The 19,936-nt window shown below is 42.6% G+C and overlaps 1 protein-coding gene across 1 annotated transcript; it reads right to left on the bottom strand.

Moving 5' to 3' along the window:
* Positions 1-10,014: 10,014 nt before the first annotated feature.
* Positions 10,015-18,861, bottom strand: LOC139659567 (DCN1-like protein 5). The gene is made up of 10 exons (XM_071537875.1): positions 18,792-18,861; positions 17,024-17,079; positions 16,759-16,801; positions 16,519-16,627; positions 14,241-14,412; positions 13,342-13,433; positions 12,807-12,915; positions 11,878-11,982; positions 11,089-11,191; positions 10,015-10,624 (listed from the first exon to the last, which is right to left on the bottom strand). Exons 4-10 carry the CDS (start codon positions 16,587-16,589, stop codon positions 10,569-10,571), a joined length of 708 nt encoding a protein of 235 aa, XP_071393976.1. The 5' UTR covers positions 16,590-16,627; positions 16,759-16,801; positions 17,024-17,079; positions 18,792-18,861; the 3' UTR covers positions 10,015-10,568.
* Positions 18,862-19,936: the final 1,075 nt, after the last annotated feature.

The following is a 19,936-nucleotide window of genomic DNA, read 5'->3' as shown; positions in this document are numbered from 1 at the left end:
CTGGAGACCAGCCCTAAGCAGACACTTAAACCACTGGTTAAAACAACACCAGTAGACTTGCTCTACTGGAATCAACTGAAATTTCCCTTAGGGTGGAAAAAAGTAACATCTAACCAGGGACTAAAATCAAATGTTGGAGGTGGAGTTCTACTTTGACACTTAAATCAATATGAGACTGATCAGTTCTACCTGACTATGAGGTACAGCAGGAAGAGTTATTTGATAAACATCACCAAGCATTGCATTTTTATCCCGCAGGGACGGAAAACAAATTCATGACAAATTAATTATGCAGGATCTTTAAAGACCATCAGTCGGCGTATTACACACAGAGGTTGGCTATGGAGCAATACAGTAAGAACAGAAGGGATACCAGCCAAACATGGGTGTGGTTTCATGTGGGTTTTCCCTGGGCAATAACCGACATGGCACCGCAAATATGAGACAACTGAACAACAGCCCCATTCAATTGTTTAAAAAAAAAAATGTTGGCACTGTTACATGATATGTGAAGTGTAATAACTGTGGGCAATTTACTAAACATGTTTGATTTACCTGACTATAGCTTTGCCAAACTCTCTACTTGTCTCAATTTGGTAAACTAGACGTGTAAACACATTTCATAGAAGCAATTTCAAGCGCTTTTCAGCTGCGTCAAGTCAGCCAGAGACAGTCAAAACAAAACCGGAAATTAGGCGAATTCGCCTTCAAAATAAAAGCCCATTTGTCACTTTTGGGTAAAAGAATAAAAGTATTGCCAGAACAGTTGGAAGCGAAGGCGGTATATGTTTATATAACACTGCAATGGTTTATATTCAGTTTTCAAAAATAATATTAAAGGATGCAGTAGGATCATTAAAAGACATATTTTCACTTTGGTACGTATTAGGCTACTCAAAAAAGTGTTTTACTTTGAAGGTTTTGACCGGAAATCCATTATGTAATTCTCGCTAACTTGACACTAGTACATTTTTCTTCTGTATGTGGGTGAAGACGGCCAAACTAGGAACAAGATGCGCGCAAGAAATTGCCGTTCTATTTCTATTCTATTCTATTACATTCTATTCTATTCCAGTTTGTTTTATTGTTGTAGTAAGTAACGTTAATCAGAACTACTGTCGAACTATGTTGTATTCTGCACTACTGTGTTTTGTTTTTATCTCGTTTTTACGCACCGTGGCACCAAGAAAAAAGTTATTTTTATCGTTTCACTGTGCACGTCGGTTAAGTGGAATGACAATGAAGTTGAATTGAATTGTATTGCAATGAATTAATCTCTATTCTATTCTACTCAGCCGCTGACAGAAAACTCTCAGTGCGGTTTGGCAGAGAGATTTCCCAGCGGAGTTGATGAAACAGGAAACCGTTGAGCTTTAATGAGACTTTACCTGGACTGAAGTTTGGTTTAACGTTAGCTCCCACGGCTCTTCTTCTTCTCCCGGGAGGGTTTCGGTGTTTTCCTCTCTTCCTTCGCCCTCCGCTGCTGTCTGTCTGGGCGGTGATGCACGGAGCTGGTCGGCCCGGGTTTGGTTTTACGACACACACCAAGTTTATACCACATACACGCACACACACACACACACACACACACACGCACAGGGAGAAAGGAGGAGCTCGAGCTCTGTGGGGTTCTACCCGCTTTAACTGAAAAGGAGGCTCGAGCGAGTCTGAAACTTATGCTGCCTTCGCGTGCTGCGCGGAAATGTTGGAATTGCGACCAGAGGGCACTCAACTTGTTTTTAATTAAATATTTTTTTCTTTTTACGTATATTTTATGTAGATTTATTTTTTGATAATGTTAATTTATCTCAAATTCAGAAGGAAGCTTTGTTTTCTTGTTTACTTTCTATTTATCTTTTTTTTTTTATTTAAATATATAGCTATATCTAATTGATATGTTAAGCTGTGAAGATATTGATTGGTTTGTGGGTTGAATTTGCCTTATTTGATTGTAAATTGCTTGTGTTTCAATTTTTAAAAAAAATGAACGGCTCAAGAAAGTCGTTGGGAAAGAAGGATTTTCTGTGATATCCGAGTTGCCTTGATGTGATGTTCAGGGGTCATGGAAGTTGTATAAGTGATGTATTTTATTATGCTAGGTTATTGTTTGGCATTCTATGAAAATATTGTTGCATGAAGTGTCTTTTATCTCTTATGTGCTAGGTGTAGCATTTTACAATGTCAATATATCATCATCAAATTTATCATGATACCTTTCTATAATTATCATAAACAAATGAGACTATGGTCGAGCTGACTGGCGGTCTCTAGCTCACACAAATGGTATTGTTGGAGTTGGTGTTTCTCCAAATTAAAAACTACTTTTGTTGCAGGGTCCATTTTGTTAGAATTTCTCACCAAAAGCACTTGAAAGTCCGATTTACAACTTTTGCACTCGGAAGTAGGAGCTCAGGAGGAGCACCTGAAGGCAGCATAAAACAACTGGCACGAGATCAGTCCTGGACGAACTGAGAGGAAGCGCATCATATAACATACACAACATCTGTGAAGAATTTAACAAACAGTACCACAGACTGGGTTTAATGTCAGTTTATTTTTCTTCAGTAGTACAATATGATAGGAGAGTCTATTCATAATAAACTAATAGGACAAAAGGGCAAACTGTAGATAAGATACAGCAGAAGGCTATAACCATAACCATAGGCCCGATGATAAAGTAACATCCTGAACATTTTATGGCATTTGGAAAGAATTTAATAAAATGAAAAATGTCCTTCAGGCCTTCTGTTATACAGTACTGACCTCTGGTGGAAGATTACATGCTGCTACTAACTTCTAATGCTTGTTGATACCAGCCCCAATGAAAAATCACTTTAATATTCCTAGATAATAGTAGCAGTGAAGTTAAAACTCCCTGAACCACAGGACACACGGATAGATAGATAGATAGATAGATAGATAGATAGATAGATAGATAGATAGATAGATTGTCACTCAGCTTTTATTTATTACATCGTATCATGGTTGTATTGAATCATGAACCCCATATCACGTATCGAATCGTATTGTGAGATAAACATATTGTCCCATCTCTATTTATTATTACTAGAATTTATAACCTTCTCCTCTCCTCTCCTCTCTCCTCTCCTTGTCTCCTCTCCTCTCTTCCTTTCCTCTGCTCTCCTTTCCTCTCCTCTTCTCCTCTCCTCTCTCTTGTCCTTGTCTCCTCTCCTCCTCTCTTCTCCTCTTCTCCTTGTCTCCTCTCCTCTCCTTGTCCCCTCTCCTCTCATCTCTGCTCCTCTCCTCTCTCCTCTCCCCTCTCCTCTCCTTGTCTCCTCTCCTCTTCTCCTCTCCTCTACCCTCTCCTTTCCTCTGCTGTCCTTGTCTCCTCCTCTCCTCTCCTCTCCTCTCCTCTCCTCTCCTCTCCTCCATGGTGGGACACACAAACACACAATCCGCTCTCCAATTATAGTAGTGGGATTATAAGGGGACATTGCTAAATTCTAACAATGTTGTTGCAGTTCCTACTGGTCGCCAATAGAGGTCGATAAAGATCATAGATTACATATGCCCCTGTAACAGTGGAGGAGCTTCCTGGAAGACTTTTTATCACTCATCAGAGATTCCTCATTTCCTCCTTCAGTAGAGGTGAGCTGGTCATTAATAGGATCAAAGTGATTGCCAGTGAATTCTGTCTAATGTTGGGGGAATTACTCCACCTCCTCCACTTTCACCTCAACAGCAGAGGGTTATGAGCGGGCCTCACTGGGTCCTGGAGGGTTTGTGATCAGAAAAAGGTTGAGAAGAACTGATGTGCAGAAACCAGGAGGCTTTATAAGACACAGTCACTGTCCCTGTGTCCCTCTGTCCCTCTGTGATGCTATTAATCTTTAACACCATCAGGGGACCAGACACCTACAGTGTCATGTGAGAAACTGCACTTTACACTTTCAACCAGAAGGGAACGACGACGCTTCCATCAGACAATGAGTCCTCCTAACAAAAGAGGAAAATAAGACCGTGGTTTGAATAAATTAACCGAGCTGTCACAGGTAAATATAATTAAATACAGACAAAATCAAAATGTACAGGAATCCAAATCCTTTATATGTGAAATTCTTCATGATTGAGTTAATTGATACAGTTTGACTTTTTTGTTTGTTGCTTTATATGTAACTGACTGATTGGAAAGTTGATCATTTGTCTGTGGATCATATATTCATGTGTCGAGTTGTACAGTTCAATTTAATGCATATTCTTTCTGAATAGCTATACAGTAGCTGGTTTTATAAGCTACCAGCAGCAGAGCAGAATGTTTAACCGAATGCAAAGCCAGGTTAAATGTTTACATTGTACCGGCGCTTATCTGGCAACCAAATATTACATCTTGTTCCCTCATATAACTTCCCAAATAAAAGAAAAGCCTGAGTGAAAGAGAGATTCACAGCACAGTGCTGAGAGCAGGCGGGATGCATGGCTGCAGTCCCTTTAACCCCTTAGAAATAGCCATCATTCTTGTTTTTTCCATGTTTTTTTGGGGGGGGGCATTTCTGCATTAGGCAGTTGACAGTAGAGGGAGAGAAGAAAGATGGGAAAGAGAGAGAGAGAGAGAGAGAGGGATGACATGAGACAAAGGTCTTGGCAAATCAAGTGTCTCTGACTCTGTTTTCCTCTGCAGCGGCTGGTGAAAATGTTAACCAGGTGGTTACCGAGCCTCGCGCTGCTCACGGCCTTCCTGATTGGCTCGGCGCTTCCCGGGAGAGCAGCTATTGGCCGGGGCCCTCTGACCCTCGCCCCGACCAGCAGGGTCAAAGTTCACGCAGGGGCAGAGCTGACTTTACACTGCGGAGACAAAAGGCATGCAGGTCAGTGAGGAGAAACATCACAAACACACAGAGAGAGGACAGGTCAGGTCAGACACTCGACTGACAGAACAGAGATGGAAACCCAGAGTCAGATGAGAGACGAGGTCAAAGGTCAAAAAGTTACAGGAAATGATAAAACTGACCCTTGATTTACTTTTAGAATCAAAGATCATTTGCTTTCCATTCATTACTATATGTGTTTTGAATTATTTTATAAGAGTATTGTCAAAATATCTCTTGCTAATTTTTGGCTAATTGTCTCCATTTTGACTGTTGTCTTTTCTGCTTTTTGCTTTAATTCTTTGTGTGTATGTGTGTGTGTGTGTGGCACAACCTGTCTTGCTGCTGCATTGCATTCTGGTCCCTCTCCTGCTCCTGTGGGTGGAGAAATTGGTCTCTCTCCTCTTCTACGATGGATTTCTCCCTGTATGATTGTTGAACGTCTCTTGGTGCAAAATGGCGGCTCTAGAAAGAAGCCCTCGCTCTTTGATTCTGAGGGACTGACACCAAAACCTGACATTTACCGCTGATGTTTTAGATCAATAGCCAATAGCTATAGTGTTTTAGTTAAAGTGTTTTAGGGTGGATTTTCCCTTTAACTCCATCTTACAGTTTGTTACATAACTCTCTCAGTCTCATTAGCTGTCACCTCTGTAACTCCTCAGCTGTAACTGACGCTCCTTCCATCTGTAGGCGTGGTCCAGCACTGGCACACCCCCTTCGGAGACCTCCAGAGCCCTGGTATCCATGGTAACCTGGATCCTGTTGCTATGCAGCAGGACGGCAGCCTGGTGATAGCCAACGCCAGCCATCTCCACCGCGGCCTGTACTACTGCCTCCTGCAGGGCACAGAGGGAGCTGCACTGTGGCCACACCAGATCCTTATTGGTCAAAACAACCAAATAAACCAACAGGACAGCGGATATTTGAACTTTTTTCTCAAATGTACCAATCAAGCAGTCCAACGGGACGGCAGCGACAGCGTGCCCAGACTCAGGAGGGATGCTGGAGGTCCCGGGTCAGAGGAGGAGCGGCAGGCGGGCGTCTCAGACGGTCAGTTTGCAGGAGCGGTGGCAGCATCAGTGGTTCTGACCTTCCTGCTGGGCTTCAGCGCCGGAGCTGCAAGCAGGACTCACGTTCTCAGGTGGGTTCAGTGACCGATTTCTCTGCTCTCATTTATACTGGGAGGAGATTCCCAAACTCTGACAGCTGACTGTTTTGCTGAATGGACGGCTGATTATTTTTCAGGTCTTAGGAAGCGCTCATATTTTTTTTCTTTGGTTTAGGCTAGTGTCCAAAATCTGTAGATTGTTATCCCCCATGTCTGACATGAACTATTAAAAAGAAACTAAACCCCAAACCCAAATCTGTGTAAAGCCTGACATCTAATGGTAAAAAACTACTGAAATGGCCATCTGCTATTGGCTCATCTTTGGTGGCAGGTGATGATGTCGCCACTTGTTGTGCTCTACAGAAGGTGACAAGGCACCAAAGATCAGCCAATAGCAGATGGTAACTTCAGTAGCATGCATTTAACCATTAGATGTTTTTTTTTTTTTTACCATTAGAAACAGGCTGAATCTACAGCGTCTCAGTTAGTGGGGATGGGACGCTCTTTTCTTGGCTGACTTTAGACTGACAAGATGGCTGTAGTTTTAAATAAAAATCTTGTCTAGTGCAGCTTTAAATACTCATTTAGCTACTGTACATTCACTGCGAATAAAACTTTGTTAATGCCATAGAAATAAGCACGAATGTACTGAACTAGATTGATTCATTACCACAACAAAAAAGATGTTTGGTTCCACATTCCAGCTTCGCCTCATCTGAACCAATCCACATTTCTTTGAGGAAATGATCAAAACAGTATGTCAGACATCTTTGATGCACCAAGATACAAGAGTGTGTCACTTCTCCTCCTTGTACAAAACTGTTGTTCTCAAACTGTTTCCTTTCAGGTGTTTAGGGGCGGTCACTCAGAGGGTCCCGTCGCTACGGCAACGAAGACCCCAAACCGACACCACGGTCACCATGACGACCGTGCCGCCCATGTACGACGACGAGGCCTTCCAGACGGAACGGGAGTTGGGCGGCTACACCGGCGACGACGACTCAGCGCTCGGTGTAACCATGGAGACGACAGTTTCATCGACAAGCTCCTTTGCCCCCGACAAGCCTCAGAGGAGCTTCCGGCACAAACCACAGGAGGAGCGGCAGCCGGAAACCGCCGCTTACCTGGAGGGATGTGACCCAGCAGGAGAGGGGGAGAGGGGGATGGAGGAGGAGAAAGGGATGAGGGAGGAGGAGAAAGAGATGAGGGAGGAGGAGAGAGGGAGAACATGGGAGGAGAAGAGAGGGAATGATGGGGAGGCGGAGGAGGAGAGAGAGTCCAGCAGCGGCAGCCTGTCAGGAGAAGAAACAGATGAGGAAGGGAGGAGTGAAGATGGAGAGGAGAAAGAGGGGAGGAGAGAGAGCAAGGAGGAGAAGGAGACAGCTGGAGGAGGTAGTGAGGAGAAGAGGACTGAGGAAGATGGAGAGGAGAGAGAGGGGAGGAGAGACAGCAAGGAGGAGAGGAGGAGAGAAGATGAAGAGGAGAAAGAGGGGAGGAGAGACAGCAGGGAGGAGAAGGAGGGATGGAGAGAGGAGAACGAGGCAGCTGGGAGAGAGAGTGAGGAGAAGAGGAGCGAGGAGGAAGTAGAGAAAGGAGGAGGATCCAGTGTTGGCGCTTTAGAAGATGACAGTAGCGATTCTGACACAGAAGAGGAGGAGAGAGGGAGAGAAAAACAGGAAGAAGGGATGAAAACCAGCAGTGGAGGAGGAGGAGGAGGAGAAGGAGAAGAGGAGGTGCATTCACCGTCTCCCCGCCCTCGCCCGGCCCCACGGAGCCGCGTGATTCGCCTGTACCAGTACGACGAGGAGGGGCAGCGATACGGCCACCTCCCAAGCCCCGCCCCCGCCGAGTTAGGCCCCGCCCCCAGGCTCAAACAGCGCTCCCTGTCCCTGACCCGCCTCAACGCCATCATGGCCGCCGCCTCAGCAGGACCGATGGACTCCGCTAACAGAGAGGCAGGGAGGGAGGAGAGGGAGGAGAAAGAGGAGAGAGAGGAGAGAGAGGAGAGACCGCTATTCCACATGGAGATTTAACACATAGATATCACGAGGGAAAATAATGAAAATAATATAGGAAAAAGGAGTTTAAAGTCACAGTGAAACCGCATTTTGAGAGCATGTTTCTTCCTTAATGTGATGTATTTCCTGCTGAAACAGGATGTTGGGGGTGGGACATAACGCAGGAAGGGATCATTCAAAAGTGTAAACCAATGGGAGATCAGTTAGGGAGAGAAAGGCAGTTTTATTTGATGGGAGGGGCGGGATTGTTAAAAAATCTGTGATGTTTCATTGGTTGGAATTTTTGTTTGCCTTCTGGTGCACAATGAAGTCACCAGCAAAGATTTGTTTTCCACGAAGTAAAAGTAATGAGATTTTAAAAATACTAAATAAATTAAAATTTGGTAATTTTTTTTTATATAAATAGTCAAATAGGTATAGCCTAGTATGATAGAATGAGCTAAAAAGTAATTTGTTTTTTCAGTGTGACGAGTTTATAGTAGCCACATCACAATTACAAAGCCGCACACACACAGGCAAATCATATTGAGATGAATACCAATTTGCAGTGTCAGCTTTAAAAGATCTGACAGGCAACATGAGGCAGCATGAGGCAACTCTCAGAACTCAAAAGAGGTTAAATAGTTGGGGCCTGAATTGCAGAATACAGAAGACGCACAACCTGGTGTGAGGGGCGAAAAACCTGGGAGAAAAGTAATGCAGTCTGATGAGTCTTCTCTCAGTCTTTTTCCTCACATCTGGTCGGGTTTGCGTTCGGAAAAAGCCAAAAGAAGCCTTCGACCTGCAATGCCAACTGTTAAACCTGGTGGATCTGTGATGGTACGGCAGCCATCTAGTGGGAATCAATAGGTCTGATGATTGATCTGCATGGTTGTAAAGCGGGCAGGGAATCTGAGGCCGTTTCACTGGACCAATGTAGTTATATCCCAAGTTGATAACGCCCCAATACACACTGCTGAAGTCAAGAGGAGGTTCATGAACAGCAGGATGAAGTCAAACTCCTTCCATGGCCCCAGTCAGCAGATCTAAACATCAGTGAACCTTTATGGGAAGTAGATTTCCACCTGCTTCACCTGGAGGAAAAGTGCAATATTGAACCGCACACAGTTGAGGAGTTGGATGGACAGAAGTACAAGGGGCTCCACAGGTATCTGCTCCACTCCCTGTGCACCAGCCTTAAAGGAATAATCCACCCCAAAACACTTCAACTCTATCTAAAGCATCAATGGGTTATTGATAGTTTGGTTACTGCATGTTTCAGTGAAATGTTAGCACTACAATCCTGCTCATTACTTAGAGTCACCCTATTCCAGCAGACTGTTGAAATTTTGGGCATATCTATAGGAGGGCACTGTTTTATTTTGCAAGTGACATTTCTTAGTTTTAAAGAAAGGGCAGCAACATGGTGCCTACAGTGCAACTAGGGCTGGGAAATGTATCGTATAGTATCGATATTGTGATATGAGACTAGATATAATTTTGATTATCGTAATATTGTGAAATAACTTAAGTGTCACTTCCTGGTCTTAATGTTCTGGCTGAGTAAAAAGAACAATGATTGGCTTTACCTGCTCATCATATCCACATTACTGATTACACATTACTAATTATTAACGATCATTACCAATTTTTGTGTGTGTACATATCTTATAAAAGCACAAATACTCATCCCCAAAATATCGTCACATTATCCATATCAAGGTATTCGGTCTAAAATAATGTGATATTTGATTTTGTCAATATCTCCTAGAGTTTGGTCAGGTTCCCAAGTGCAACCTGACCAAACTCTATCAAGGCCTCTGGTCACATCCATGTTATTATCAATGGTTTGATATCTACAAAAGACAATAAATATGGGGTACTTCATTATACTTGATTATTGCACACATTACAAATGACCATCACAAAAAACTTTGACACTGTTGCAATAAATGTCCACAAGGTACACAAGTACTACAATGCACATGTGGTGTTGTAAATATCAACTGTTCATATAAAATAAAAGGCTTATTTAGTGAATAACACCCAGTAAGTTGGACCAATTACTGAGAAAGAAGCAAGTTGTCGCAATTTAATTTCCTTTATTATTATTCTTCTTCTGAAAACATACTATAAACAAGTTAAGACTCAAAATGGAAAAAAAAAAGAATTATCGAGAAAACGTAAATTCCACAGCCGATCTTACAATACTTGCTATAAACTGTGGCCACAAATGAAATATGAAAAACAGTCCCTCCTCTCCCTTCAGTTCATTTTTTCCTTTGTTTTCTCATTTTACAAACTTTTTTTTTTTCCCCAAAATTAACACTGTAAAAAGTCTCTTCAGTGAGAGAGAAAGGGCTCTGACGATTGGCTGAGAATGCAAAGAGGCCGTTTCGGGTGGGAAGTGAGTGTGTGTATAGTCCGTAGGGATGGTTATGTAGTCCATCGGAGGTGTGTGTGTGTGTGTGTTTGTAGTCCCTCAGTGTGGGTGAGAACCGTTGTTTTGCTTATTTTTTTTTTTTTTTTTTTTTTTTTTTTTTTTAAGAACAGTAGAGAGAATCTGCATGTGTTTTTCTTTTATTTCCTCTCCCTCTTTCTCCTTTTTGGTAGTTTGGCGTTGTGACGGTTTTGCTACGACGCTGGCCGAGCTTTCTGCCACTCCACAAACTCATCTAGCAGCACTGGCCCTGCGGAGAGAGAACATATTTCAACACCCTGATCCAGAGCACCTTATGGCACCTTATGATTTATTCTGCAACAAGCAGTGGCAGCTTTAAAATCCGGCCTGGGACCTTTGTTTCATGTCAACCCCTCTCTCTCTCTCATCCTTCCTGTCCGTGTTCAGTGTGACTATCCAATAAAGAAAAAATGCAATAAAATAATCTTTAGCAAAAAAAAATCTGATTAAAAATATCCTCGCTATGACCCCATTCTTTTCAATGAGCTTAACGCCCCAGATGGTGCTCTTTCCTGCGATTATGGTTATGACAACACTAAGGTTAAGTATCTGGTTAGCTTAAGAGTTAGCACAAGAACCACAATATGCTTTGACCAATCTCACTGCTTGGCAACTGTGTGAAAGTTAACTCAAGTTTGAGACAATGAACTATGGACCCTGATTGAAAAAAACAAAAAAACAAAAACTACTCACAAGCCCCGTCTTCGTCGTAGTTGCTGAGGTCTACGTTGATGGTCCTGCTGAACTCCAACACGTTATACCACTGGTCCTTATTCATCCCCTTGTACTTTGATTGCTGTGGGAGAAAAGGAAGGAGGAAGGGAGAGAGGGAGGGAGGGAGGAGTGTCAGACAGTCCAACACATCTGGAACTGGGTCCCACTCAACCTAAACTTCAGTGTTTCCTATACACAGGCTTTACCTGAGCCCAGGAAGGTTTTTGGAGAAAACTAAACGCACACAGCGTGAGAGAAAAGCAAGACATTTATGTTTGGCGTCCTTTAATCCACATTCATCCTTTTTAGCCAACAACTTTTCATTTTTCTGAGTCAACAATAAAAATGTAGATTTTAGATGTTTTTGTATTTTATCAGCTACTTAATAGAAAGCCCCCTCATATTTAAATCACTGCAGCTTTAAAAAAAATTAAAATAAAAACCGCAAACAAGATTGCAAAAGTTGGCCAACCAAGTTGACAAACCTTTGCGCCCAGCAACAGAGAAAGTTCCTGTTTATAGAGCTGTCAAAGATGGACACCGAGTGACATCAAAATCCCAGTGCAAACATTGCTACAAAGCTGTCAAGTCAGTGTGGTAACAAGTAACTTGGCAAAGCACCCCGAGCTGTTCTGTGACAATGATCAATGTTTTTTCTTGTTCGCAGTGGTATGGTAGTAGTATCAAAGTCAAAATTGTGCTGCCGTGACAACACTAAAGCAAAAATAATAAGAAACAATGGAGTGACAGAGCTAGAGAGAGATTTACCTCCAGGAACTGGTGGAAGACCGGGAAGAGAGGCCATGTTCTCCCCAGCAGCAAGGCCAGCATAGATTTAGCCGTGTCCATGTCCAAACTCCTCTGGTCCTTATCCTGAGGGGTTGGAGGGGGGTGTGGGGGGGGTAACAGGGTCAGTGTTGTGAGGAGAACATGGGGAAGAAGCCTGCTTAATGCTCTGGTTTTTGGGCCGTCTGCTGCAGTGTTTGTCTCTATGATTACTGCTGACAGCGAGTTCTCCCAAGTCACGCTGGACCAGCATCTAGTCCAGCGTGACTTGGACTGATAGGTGTTGAGAAAACGGCTGAATGTTTGGGATTGGGAAACTGTCTGACCCCATGGTCTTGCTAACAGCCATTCATTCAAAGAGGATCAGGTGCTCCAACTCCTTGCCAAAGCTGTATTCATGTTTATTTCACTTAATCTAAAAGTTGCATGTAATAAATCACAACTGCTTTGTATTGTTTTTAAGCAAGTAATTCACAAATTAGTTTGGTTTGAAAAATCACCAGAGACCCTTTACCTTGACAACTTGTACCAAGAGAGGCAGATCGTATAGGTGACTGTTGATGCTTTGATGGAAATTGAGGAACTCAAAACTTGACACATATATAAAGATTGATTGAACAGATGGACAATACATTTTTCCATGCCATGAAAGAGAACGTGTTCGTCACATCGAGTGTTGCAACACAGCAAGTTTATATTACAAATACATAAACATGGCAGCTTCTGATATGCAGACAACATGCAGGAAGACTGAGTATGTTTACCGTAAGAAATGTGCTATTGAAAAAATAACAGGAGTTGATTTGTTTGTTTGTATGTATGCAATAGGGCAGAGTACCAAATGTCCCAGGAAGGCCCAGAGAAACGAAGAGACCGACAACAAACTGGTTCAGCTAAAACAACACACTCACCCTGGCAAAGTCAAAGGCGTATCTGTAGATGTTTTTAAAGAGTGCAGAGTCGTTGAGATCAGCGCGAAGGCAATCCAGTTTACTCCGTACCCTCTCTGTGCAGTCACACCTGCGGGCGGGGGGGGGGGGGGGAACACAATGAGTCACAATTCAACAACAGTGTTTTCTTACAAGTGTGGTGACAGTTGTGAGCGTGTATGACTGACAGCGAGGTCAAAGATGATTGGCTGTCATCTTGTGAGCGAGGTGTAGGCCTAAATTTAGGTAGAGGGGATTATAGATTAATGCAGTTTTCAGCAATTTCAGAGTGTGTGTGTGTGTGTGTGTGTGTGTAGAGAGGGATTCTGACTAACAGTAATAAACCAGATGTGGATGAAGAGTTATTCTTGTGACTCTGTTTTTCCCCCACAACAAGAGAATCACACTGGATTTGTCAATGCCAGTAAGGAGCAGGAAACACTGAACATTGGGCCAGGAGGAGTGAACACGTTTTATGACCAAGAAGTATTTAGTATAACATAAAAAAGGTACTTACTGTAATAAGGTCATTCCCCTGAGCCACTCCTCTTTTGTGAAAAATCCCATATTTATTGCTTCTAGATGCCAGGCTAAAACTAACATGATAATCTACAAGAGAAAAAGAGAGAGAGAGACAAAGACAGAGAAAAACAATTAATTTTTTTATCCCAGCCAGCATTTAAATCAACATCTGGTGTCTGTGTGTGTGTGTGTGTGTGTTCTCTATTCACTCTTGGAAAAAAAATATCACACTGCCTACTCTTTTTTTTTTTTTTTTAAAGACTATTTTTTGGCATTTTTTGCCTTTATTAGATAGTGGAAAGTAGAGAGAGACACTTTTGCCAAAAAAGTGGATAGTGAGTGAAAATGAAGACTTGAGAGGACAAAGCACTTCGAAACACAAATCGGAATACATTCAGCCGCTATTTGTAAGGAAAAGATAATTATAAAAATGATTTTAATATTAGAAGGCCCCCGCAAAGTCTAGAATTGCAAAATATTCTACATGATGTGTCTGGAGTTCATTATCTTTTAGGTGGTCAAGCCAAAAAACAATGGCCTGGCCAGCTTTAGTTTAGTAGGCGGGAATAAAAACAGTGTTTTCTCTGCTTTCATTCAGCAGTGGCGTACCACAACAGGAAAACGACCACCACAGCTCAGGAGGAAAATTGGCTAAATTACAGTGTTTCTGTTAATTTCACATTTCTCCTCACAAAAATGAAGCAATAGTCAAACAACTTTAGTTGAAGTGGCACCACCCGCACTACAAACAAAACAGGGACAGATGAGGAACAAACAAACAAAACCAATCCCCCAACCTCCACCACTACAGAACAACACGGCACAGAGCAGACATTTGTAACACTGAACAGACTAGGAAAAGGCAAAGGGATTGATTCGGCCAAAGGGACTCACGTTCTCCGGTTCCACGCCGATGTCTTCACAGAACTTCTCCATGCCCTCTGGGCCGACCACCTCGTCCGTGCCGGCATACTCGTGGAACCAGGCCAGGCACTTCTTACTGGAGAACGGCTTCTCTGTGCTGATCAGCCGGGGTCCGCGGATCTGAGGTCGAGTGTAACTAGAGCTGGGCGATAAATAGATTTTATGGTTTAGGACGATGTGTAAAAATGAAAATCAAGTTTGACTTTAACCTGGGTAATACGGCACGGAACCGCTCTCTGTCAATCAAGCCCCACCGCTTCCCTGAGCTTCCGCAGTCAATAACAACGCCCACCAAGTTTTCCCCTCAGACACAAACACAGTATCAATGAGGGGACGCTTCTACAAGCGAGGAGCTCCTATCCTACACAGGAAGTGTGTGGCACTGCGAGATGCACAAGCTAGCGGCAGCCGCCAAACCAGAAGAAAAAAAACAAGAAGGGCCGCGGTGGAAAGACATTACAGATGTGGTGGCGTTTCATATCGCCAAAGATATGGTGCTCATATACACAGTGGAAAATGAATAATGCCTTTGTCTTTTTTAGTTTGTTTTTAAGAAAAAAAAAAACGACTAAAATCGTAAATCGGGTGTAAGTGTGAAAAAATCAGAGATTTTATTTTTAGGCCATATCGCCCAGCCATACAACATCTCAGAAAGCATCCAGCTATTTCAAGATTTCATTACAAGAAAAGAGGACTGACCCAGCCAAACAAGCATGACAACATTTGCAGAAACTCCTCCAAAGCGTGCCAATTTAAGGAGTATGGGGCGCTCTTCTATGTTGCAGTATTTTTGCGTAAAAACGTTGCTTAGATTTTTAGCTGCTTAGTGCAGCTTTAACTAACCACTTTTAAAATGAATGTATGGCAGTTTTGGAATAAAAGCGATGCATTGACTCGTGATGTGGAGGACAGTGCAGCATCGGGACTGCTCCTGCTGCATGCAAAGCTAACAGAAGAGGCATCTCTGAGTTGTCAAATGTGATGTATGAATGTATTTTGATAATATAAATAGTTTGTATGTTTATATTGAATCAAAATAACACAATTTTTCCTCATGGCACCAGACGTGGGCATCAGGACCCAAATTCCAGTCAATCAGTGGATCAGTCAGTCAAACTGTCAGTCAGTCATCAGACACTTAGCCCCTAACACCAAACGGCTCTCTCTCACCTCGTCCAGTGTTACTGTCCGGATAATGTGTGTAAGCTTTGCAACTGCAGCGTCTTATCTAAAAAAAATATTTTTTGGCAGTGAATAGTTTAGTTACAACTAGCTAGCAAAGCAGTTTTGGCTAACAGGTGTGGAATTCATTAAGTTTGGGCAATGCTAACGAAGCATTCTGGACTCGATGACAGGCCTCTGTGTTATGATACTGAAAGACAGCTAACCTATTGAAGTATGGCAATATAGTAGAGTGGATCTATTCTTCTTGACAATACATTGGGTTAATGTTATGGTCATGATTATTCCAGGACTGTAATAACTTCAACTACAGCAACAGTTATGGCTGCACTCTCAGCTAGGAGTCGTGGGACTGGACAGCATCTGGACTAGTTAGTGGATAAAGTGAGAAATCCAAACACCTTAGAAGCCCTTTCCTAGGACAGACTGTAGAAATCAGTCTGTCCTCTCCTACAGTCCTCCTCCTTCCTGACGACTGAGGCCAGCGCTGATTAAGAGGACAAATATGTGCTGAGTGCTGCGTGTTCCCCAGTCGAGTAGAAGGGTGCACAACTCAGAACACACACACACACACACACCAAGATACATGTGCCGGGACTGCATTCTTCCCAACATTGCTTCACACTTCCCTTGAGAGACACACACACACACACACACACACACACACACACACACTAGAGGAAAATGAGAAGGTGAGGGGTTCGCTACGCCTGCTGCCAGGTGTAAGACAACCCTGCTATCCTAACCAGAGCTGACCATTTTCAGGCTGCCGCAGGGTTCAGCCAGTGACTGTCCTCTCCAACAACTAGTCTCTAACTCACTATAGCTAGGTGTTAAAGGTTGGACCAACATGTTGCACAACAGATCTAGAAAGCACAAATGCTCCATTAGGGATGAAGGAGAGTCAGTGTGTAGATTGAGACATGGGCAGACAAACGGACACAAGAGGGAGATGGATTCACAAACGGAGAGCAGAAGAGATTTCAGAAACTGCAGATAGATGATGGCCAGAAACACAGCATGGAATACAGAGAGGAACAGAGTTAGAATGTGTGTTTGTCTTCACCTGGCAATTTTAGACTTCCTGTGCTCTTGGTCATCTGGACCAGGGAACTTTCTCTTCTTCTTAACGGGCATTACTGAATCTTCACTGGGCTTCACTAGCTGGGCTGGACCTGGAGAAGAAACACGCATTTGGGTTGGCAGGGAACAGAGAAAAACATACCCACTCCTCATCTACCTCGACACACCTCTAGTGGACAATACAAGCCGAACAAAAAAAAAGTGTGGAGGATGTAGGCCATACCTGTGTATTTCTGGCTGCCTTGTCCATTCAACTCTAACAGATTCTAGAATAAAAGGGAAAATCGAAACGTCACAGGTAAAGTTCACTGCACGACATTTTGATAAAACATCACCAGTCAACGAGCAGTGAACATTTACTGCTGAAACACTACTTGACAGACTAACTTCAATAGATCCAAGACATAGTAGTGCATTTACAGCAATAATGTTGCCTGTAAAAAATCTTTGGGGGTCAGCTACAATTAAAGATTTACAGAGCTACTTACGAGTTTGTCCAGCGTTTGTGATACTGTGTTGACGTCTGCAGTCCGCACGGTAGTCCCTACAGGTGAATGACTCATGATTAGCAGTCAGCCATCATTATCATTGAGAGGTTGTATGGAGAGAATGTCACGCCAAACTCCAATCAAAAATCTGTCAGTTTAATAATGCCTTGCTTATAGACAAATGTATAAACATGGTAGAACATGACTTACGACCTTTTATTAATTCTTAGGAGACAAATTAAAAATTCAGCATACAAGTGATTCACCAGGAAGCACTTTATTCCAATACAACCTAAACTTTTTAAACTGATTGACACTGCTTGCTAACGCCTTCCGGATGTGTTCTGGAGAAAGACCGAACCAAGACGAACCAAGTGTAAAAATTTAAATTTGATTCTAATACGCATGTCGGATGTACGCCGAAATTAACAGTGGGTCTTAATAATCCGTTAAAAGGTCTTGAGTCATGTTGCACACGGTATGCAACTTTGCCGATAAGCGAAGCCACTTTTAACGGTCAGATTTATAAACGGAGTCTGGTGTGACGTCTCTGAAAACAAGAGAACGGAACGTATCGGAGCTGGTGGTAACGGGCCAGCAGCTGTCACGAGCCTGACTTGATTTCCTAAACGTCAACGTTTTCTCAACAGATTCATGTTGGTATGAATAAATCCTTGAAGTGGGCTCTGCAGTCAAACGGGTTCATGATGTACTCGGTGCTTAGCTGTCAAATAGCCGCCTGGCTAAAACGAGTAAACCAACAACTGCGTCATTAGTACCACATTATCCCACTGTGGCATGTCAATAGCTAACGTTGATTTACACAATATTTCGCTAGCGAGCCATGTCTATTGTCTAGTATAATGTAGCAAACTACACATTACTTACAGCAAAGTAACGTTAGCGTTAAATTAATTGAGATTTGTAGTTAATGCCAGTTTGGGAGATGGTAGCTAACGATACCTGGAAAAGGCAACATTGACCTTAATCTAGCGATTAGGATGTCTGTCAGTTATATGCAAGATTTTATGATATTTTATTGCATGTTACCAATTTCGCAAATGAAATAAATGTGGAAACGAAAAGGCTGTGGTCATTTCAGGGTTTAAGCCAAGTCTGCGTGACTGGGCCAGTTTTCACTACACAACAGCGCACCGAGACCCAGTCCAATATTAAGGCAGGTCCAGAGACTTTAACAGATAATTTAACAGCCATTCGAGACTTTGAATGAATGGCCTTGAATTACTATACTCAATTTTGGGACAGTTGGGGACTTGTTCCCACTGCCCGGAGATAACTACCCCGGGCGTTAGATAACACGACCTGGTTCACCATTGATGCTAGCTAAACAAGGCAAACATGGTTGTATTGGCCTTCTTAAACGTGACTGGATCTCGCTTCTAGTTGTTAGTAAAACACCACAGCCACTTTCAATAGAACAAAAAAGACAGCTAGCTAGATGGCTTTATTATGAGACAATATTCTTCGAAGGCTCAGTCTTTGCTGCTTGTCAGTTTCCCAAAAGACGAGACTTCTTTTGTTTGCTAGCTAGCGGAGCGCCGCGGGTGTCAAGCCTAGTAATGTTACCAGGCTTTACTACTGTTGTCATAGCTTTGGCTAGCAGGCTAACGTTAGCTAATCTGTCAACACACAAGTCAAAGGCTCTTTGAATCCATCTTAACTCAATTAAAACAAAGGCTGAAATAGTTAACTCGTATTGCGTTAGTATTCTACACTGATAATGTTCTGGAAAAGCTCAAAAACTTACTTTTTTATCAGTTACAACCTCGCGAAGAAAACAGTTTCACCTGCTCTCACACACCGGGCAGAGTGACGCTGGTTCCGGGGCAACCGAGCGACTGGACGATACCACGGCTTTATGGGGGGTGTTGTGACTTAAACATTTCCATTCCGACGAAAATGTCTGTGTAAGTGTTTTTTTTAAACTGAATTTTATGAACCAATAGTTATATTCCAGTATTCATGAAACCCGTTTTATTTGAGCGTACATAAAACCAAGCAGGAAAATATCTAAATATGATTTCCACCCCCATCGGGCCAACAAATGGGATGTACACATTTTTAAAGGAACATTTCATTATTTTTGGCACTCACATGGAGCACTCACACGTCCCTCGGTGGACTGAAAAACACTGCCATGAGCCACGCAGGGAGAAAATCATTGCCATTCAAGTGCACAAGCAATGCCACCCTTCCGTCTGACTGACTATATCAATGACATTGAATTATCTGACTGTTTTTCCTATGTACTTTCTGACAAATCCAAGGGCCCAGCTCTCTGGGCAGGTTAGCTGAGGATAATGCAACAACTTTGGTTCCATGACATCTCACATCCTGACATGGGGCCCACTTTATCCTTGATTCCTTCATGTAGTAATTTCTAAGGGAAAATAAAATATCAATTGCAATCGAAACTTGGATAATACAAAGTTTTATACTGTTATGGGTTCAGTTTTAGGTTTTATGATTTGATATGCCACAGTCAATTGGAGAAAATCAGTGTAAGCCAATGTTTTATAAATCACAACTCTGGATTGTTTTTGTCAGGTGCAAAAAAAACAAATGTGTGTGTGTGCTTTTTATATTAATAAGCTCCCTGGTTTGAACCTGTAGGATCAAAAGGACAAGTGAGTTTGAAATTTTTTGATCAGTTGCCTGTTAGGCAACAGAAGTGGGTGGAGAAGGCAGACTGTCAGCTCCCATCCAGAGACTCCAAGGCAGAACGAGTTCATACGTATCTGCAGTGAAACTTAGTGTCTATCATCCCTGACAAACACATCAACAACAAATGAATTAATTAATTATTTGCATTACAATGTAGGCATTTAGCAGACACTAATGCGTGGCTTCATATTCTGAATCAACAAACTAACCAATCAATTAGTCAGTCAC

Source organism: Centroberyx affinis, unplaced genomic scaffold (assembly GCF_046629955.1).
Source record: "Centroberyx affinis isolate AG114_WGS23_722 - 3 ecotype Tasmania unplaced genomic scaffold, CSIRO-AGI_Caff_v1 ptg003142l_1, whole genome shotgun sequence".
Taxonomy (NCBI): Eukaryota; Metazoa; Chordata; class Actinopteri; order Beryciformes; family Berycidae; genus Centroberyx; species Centroberyx affinis.
This window is presented reverse-complemented; position numbering and strand designations above follow the sequence as displayed.

What these genes read in the sequence shown, in the direction of transcription:
- LOC139659567 (XM_071537875.1), bottom strand. Translation starts at nt 16,589, where the DNA reads ATGCCCGTTAAGAAGAAGAGAAAGTTCCCTGGTCCAGATGACCAAGAG. An exon ending in TCGGCGTGGAACCGGAGAAC is followed by an intron (nt 13,434 to 14,240) that starts GTGAGTCCCTTT and finishes TTTCTCTTGTAG; the next exon opens with ATTATCATGTTAGTTTTAGC. An exon ending in AGGGGAATGACCTTATTACA is followed by an intron (nt 12,916 to 13,341) that starts GTAAGTACCTTT and finishes CCCCGCCCGCAG; the next exon opens with GTGTGACTGCACAGAGAGGG.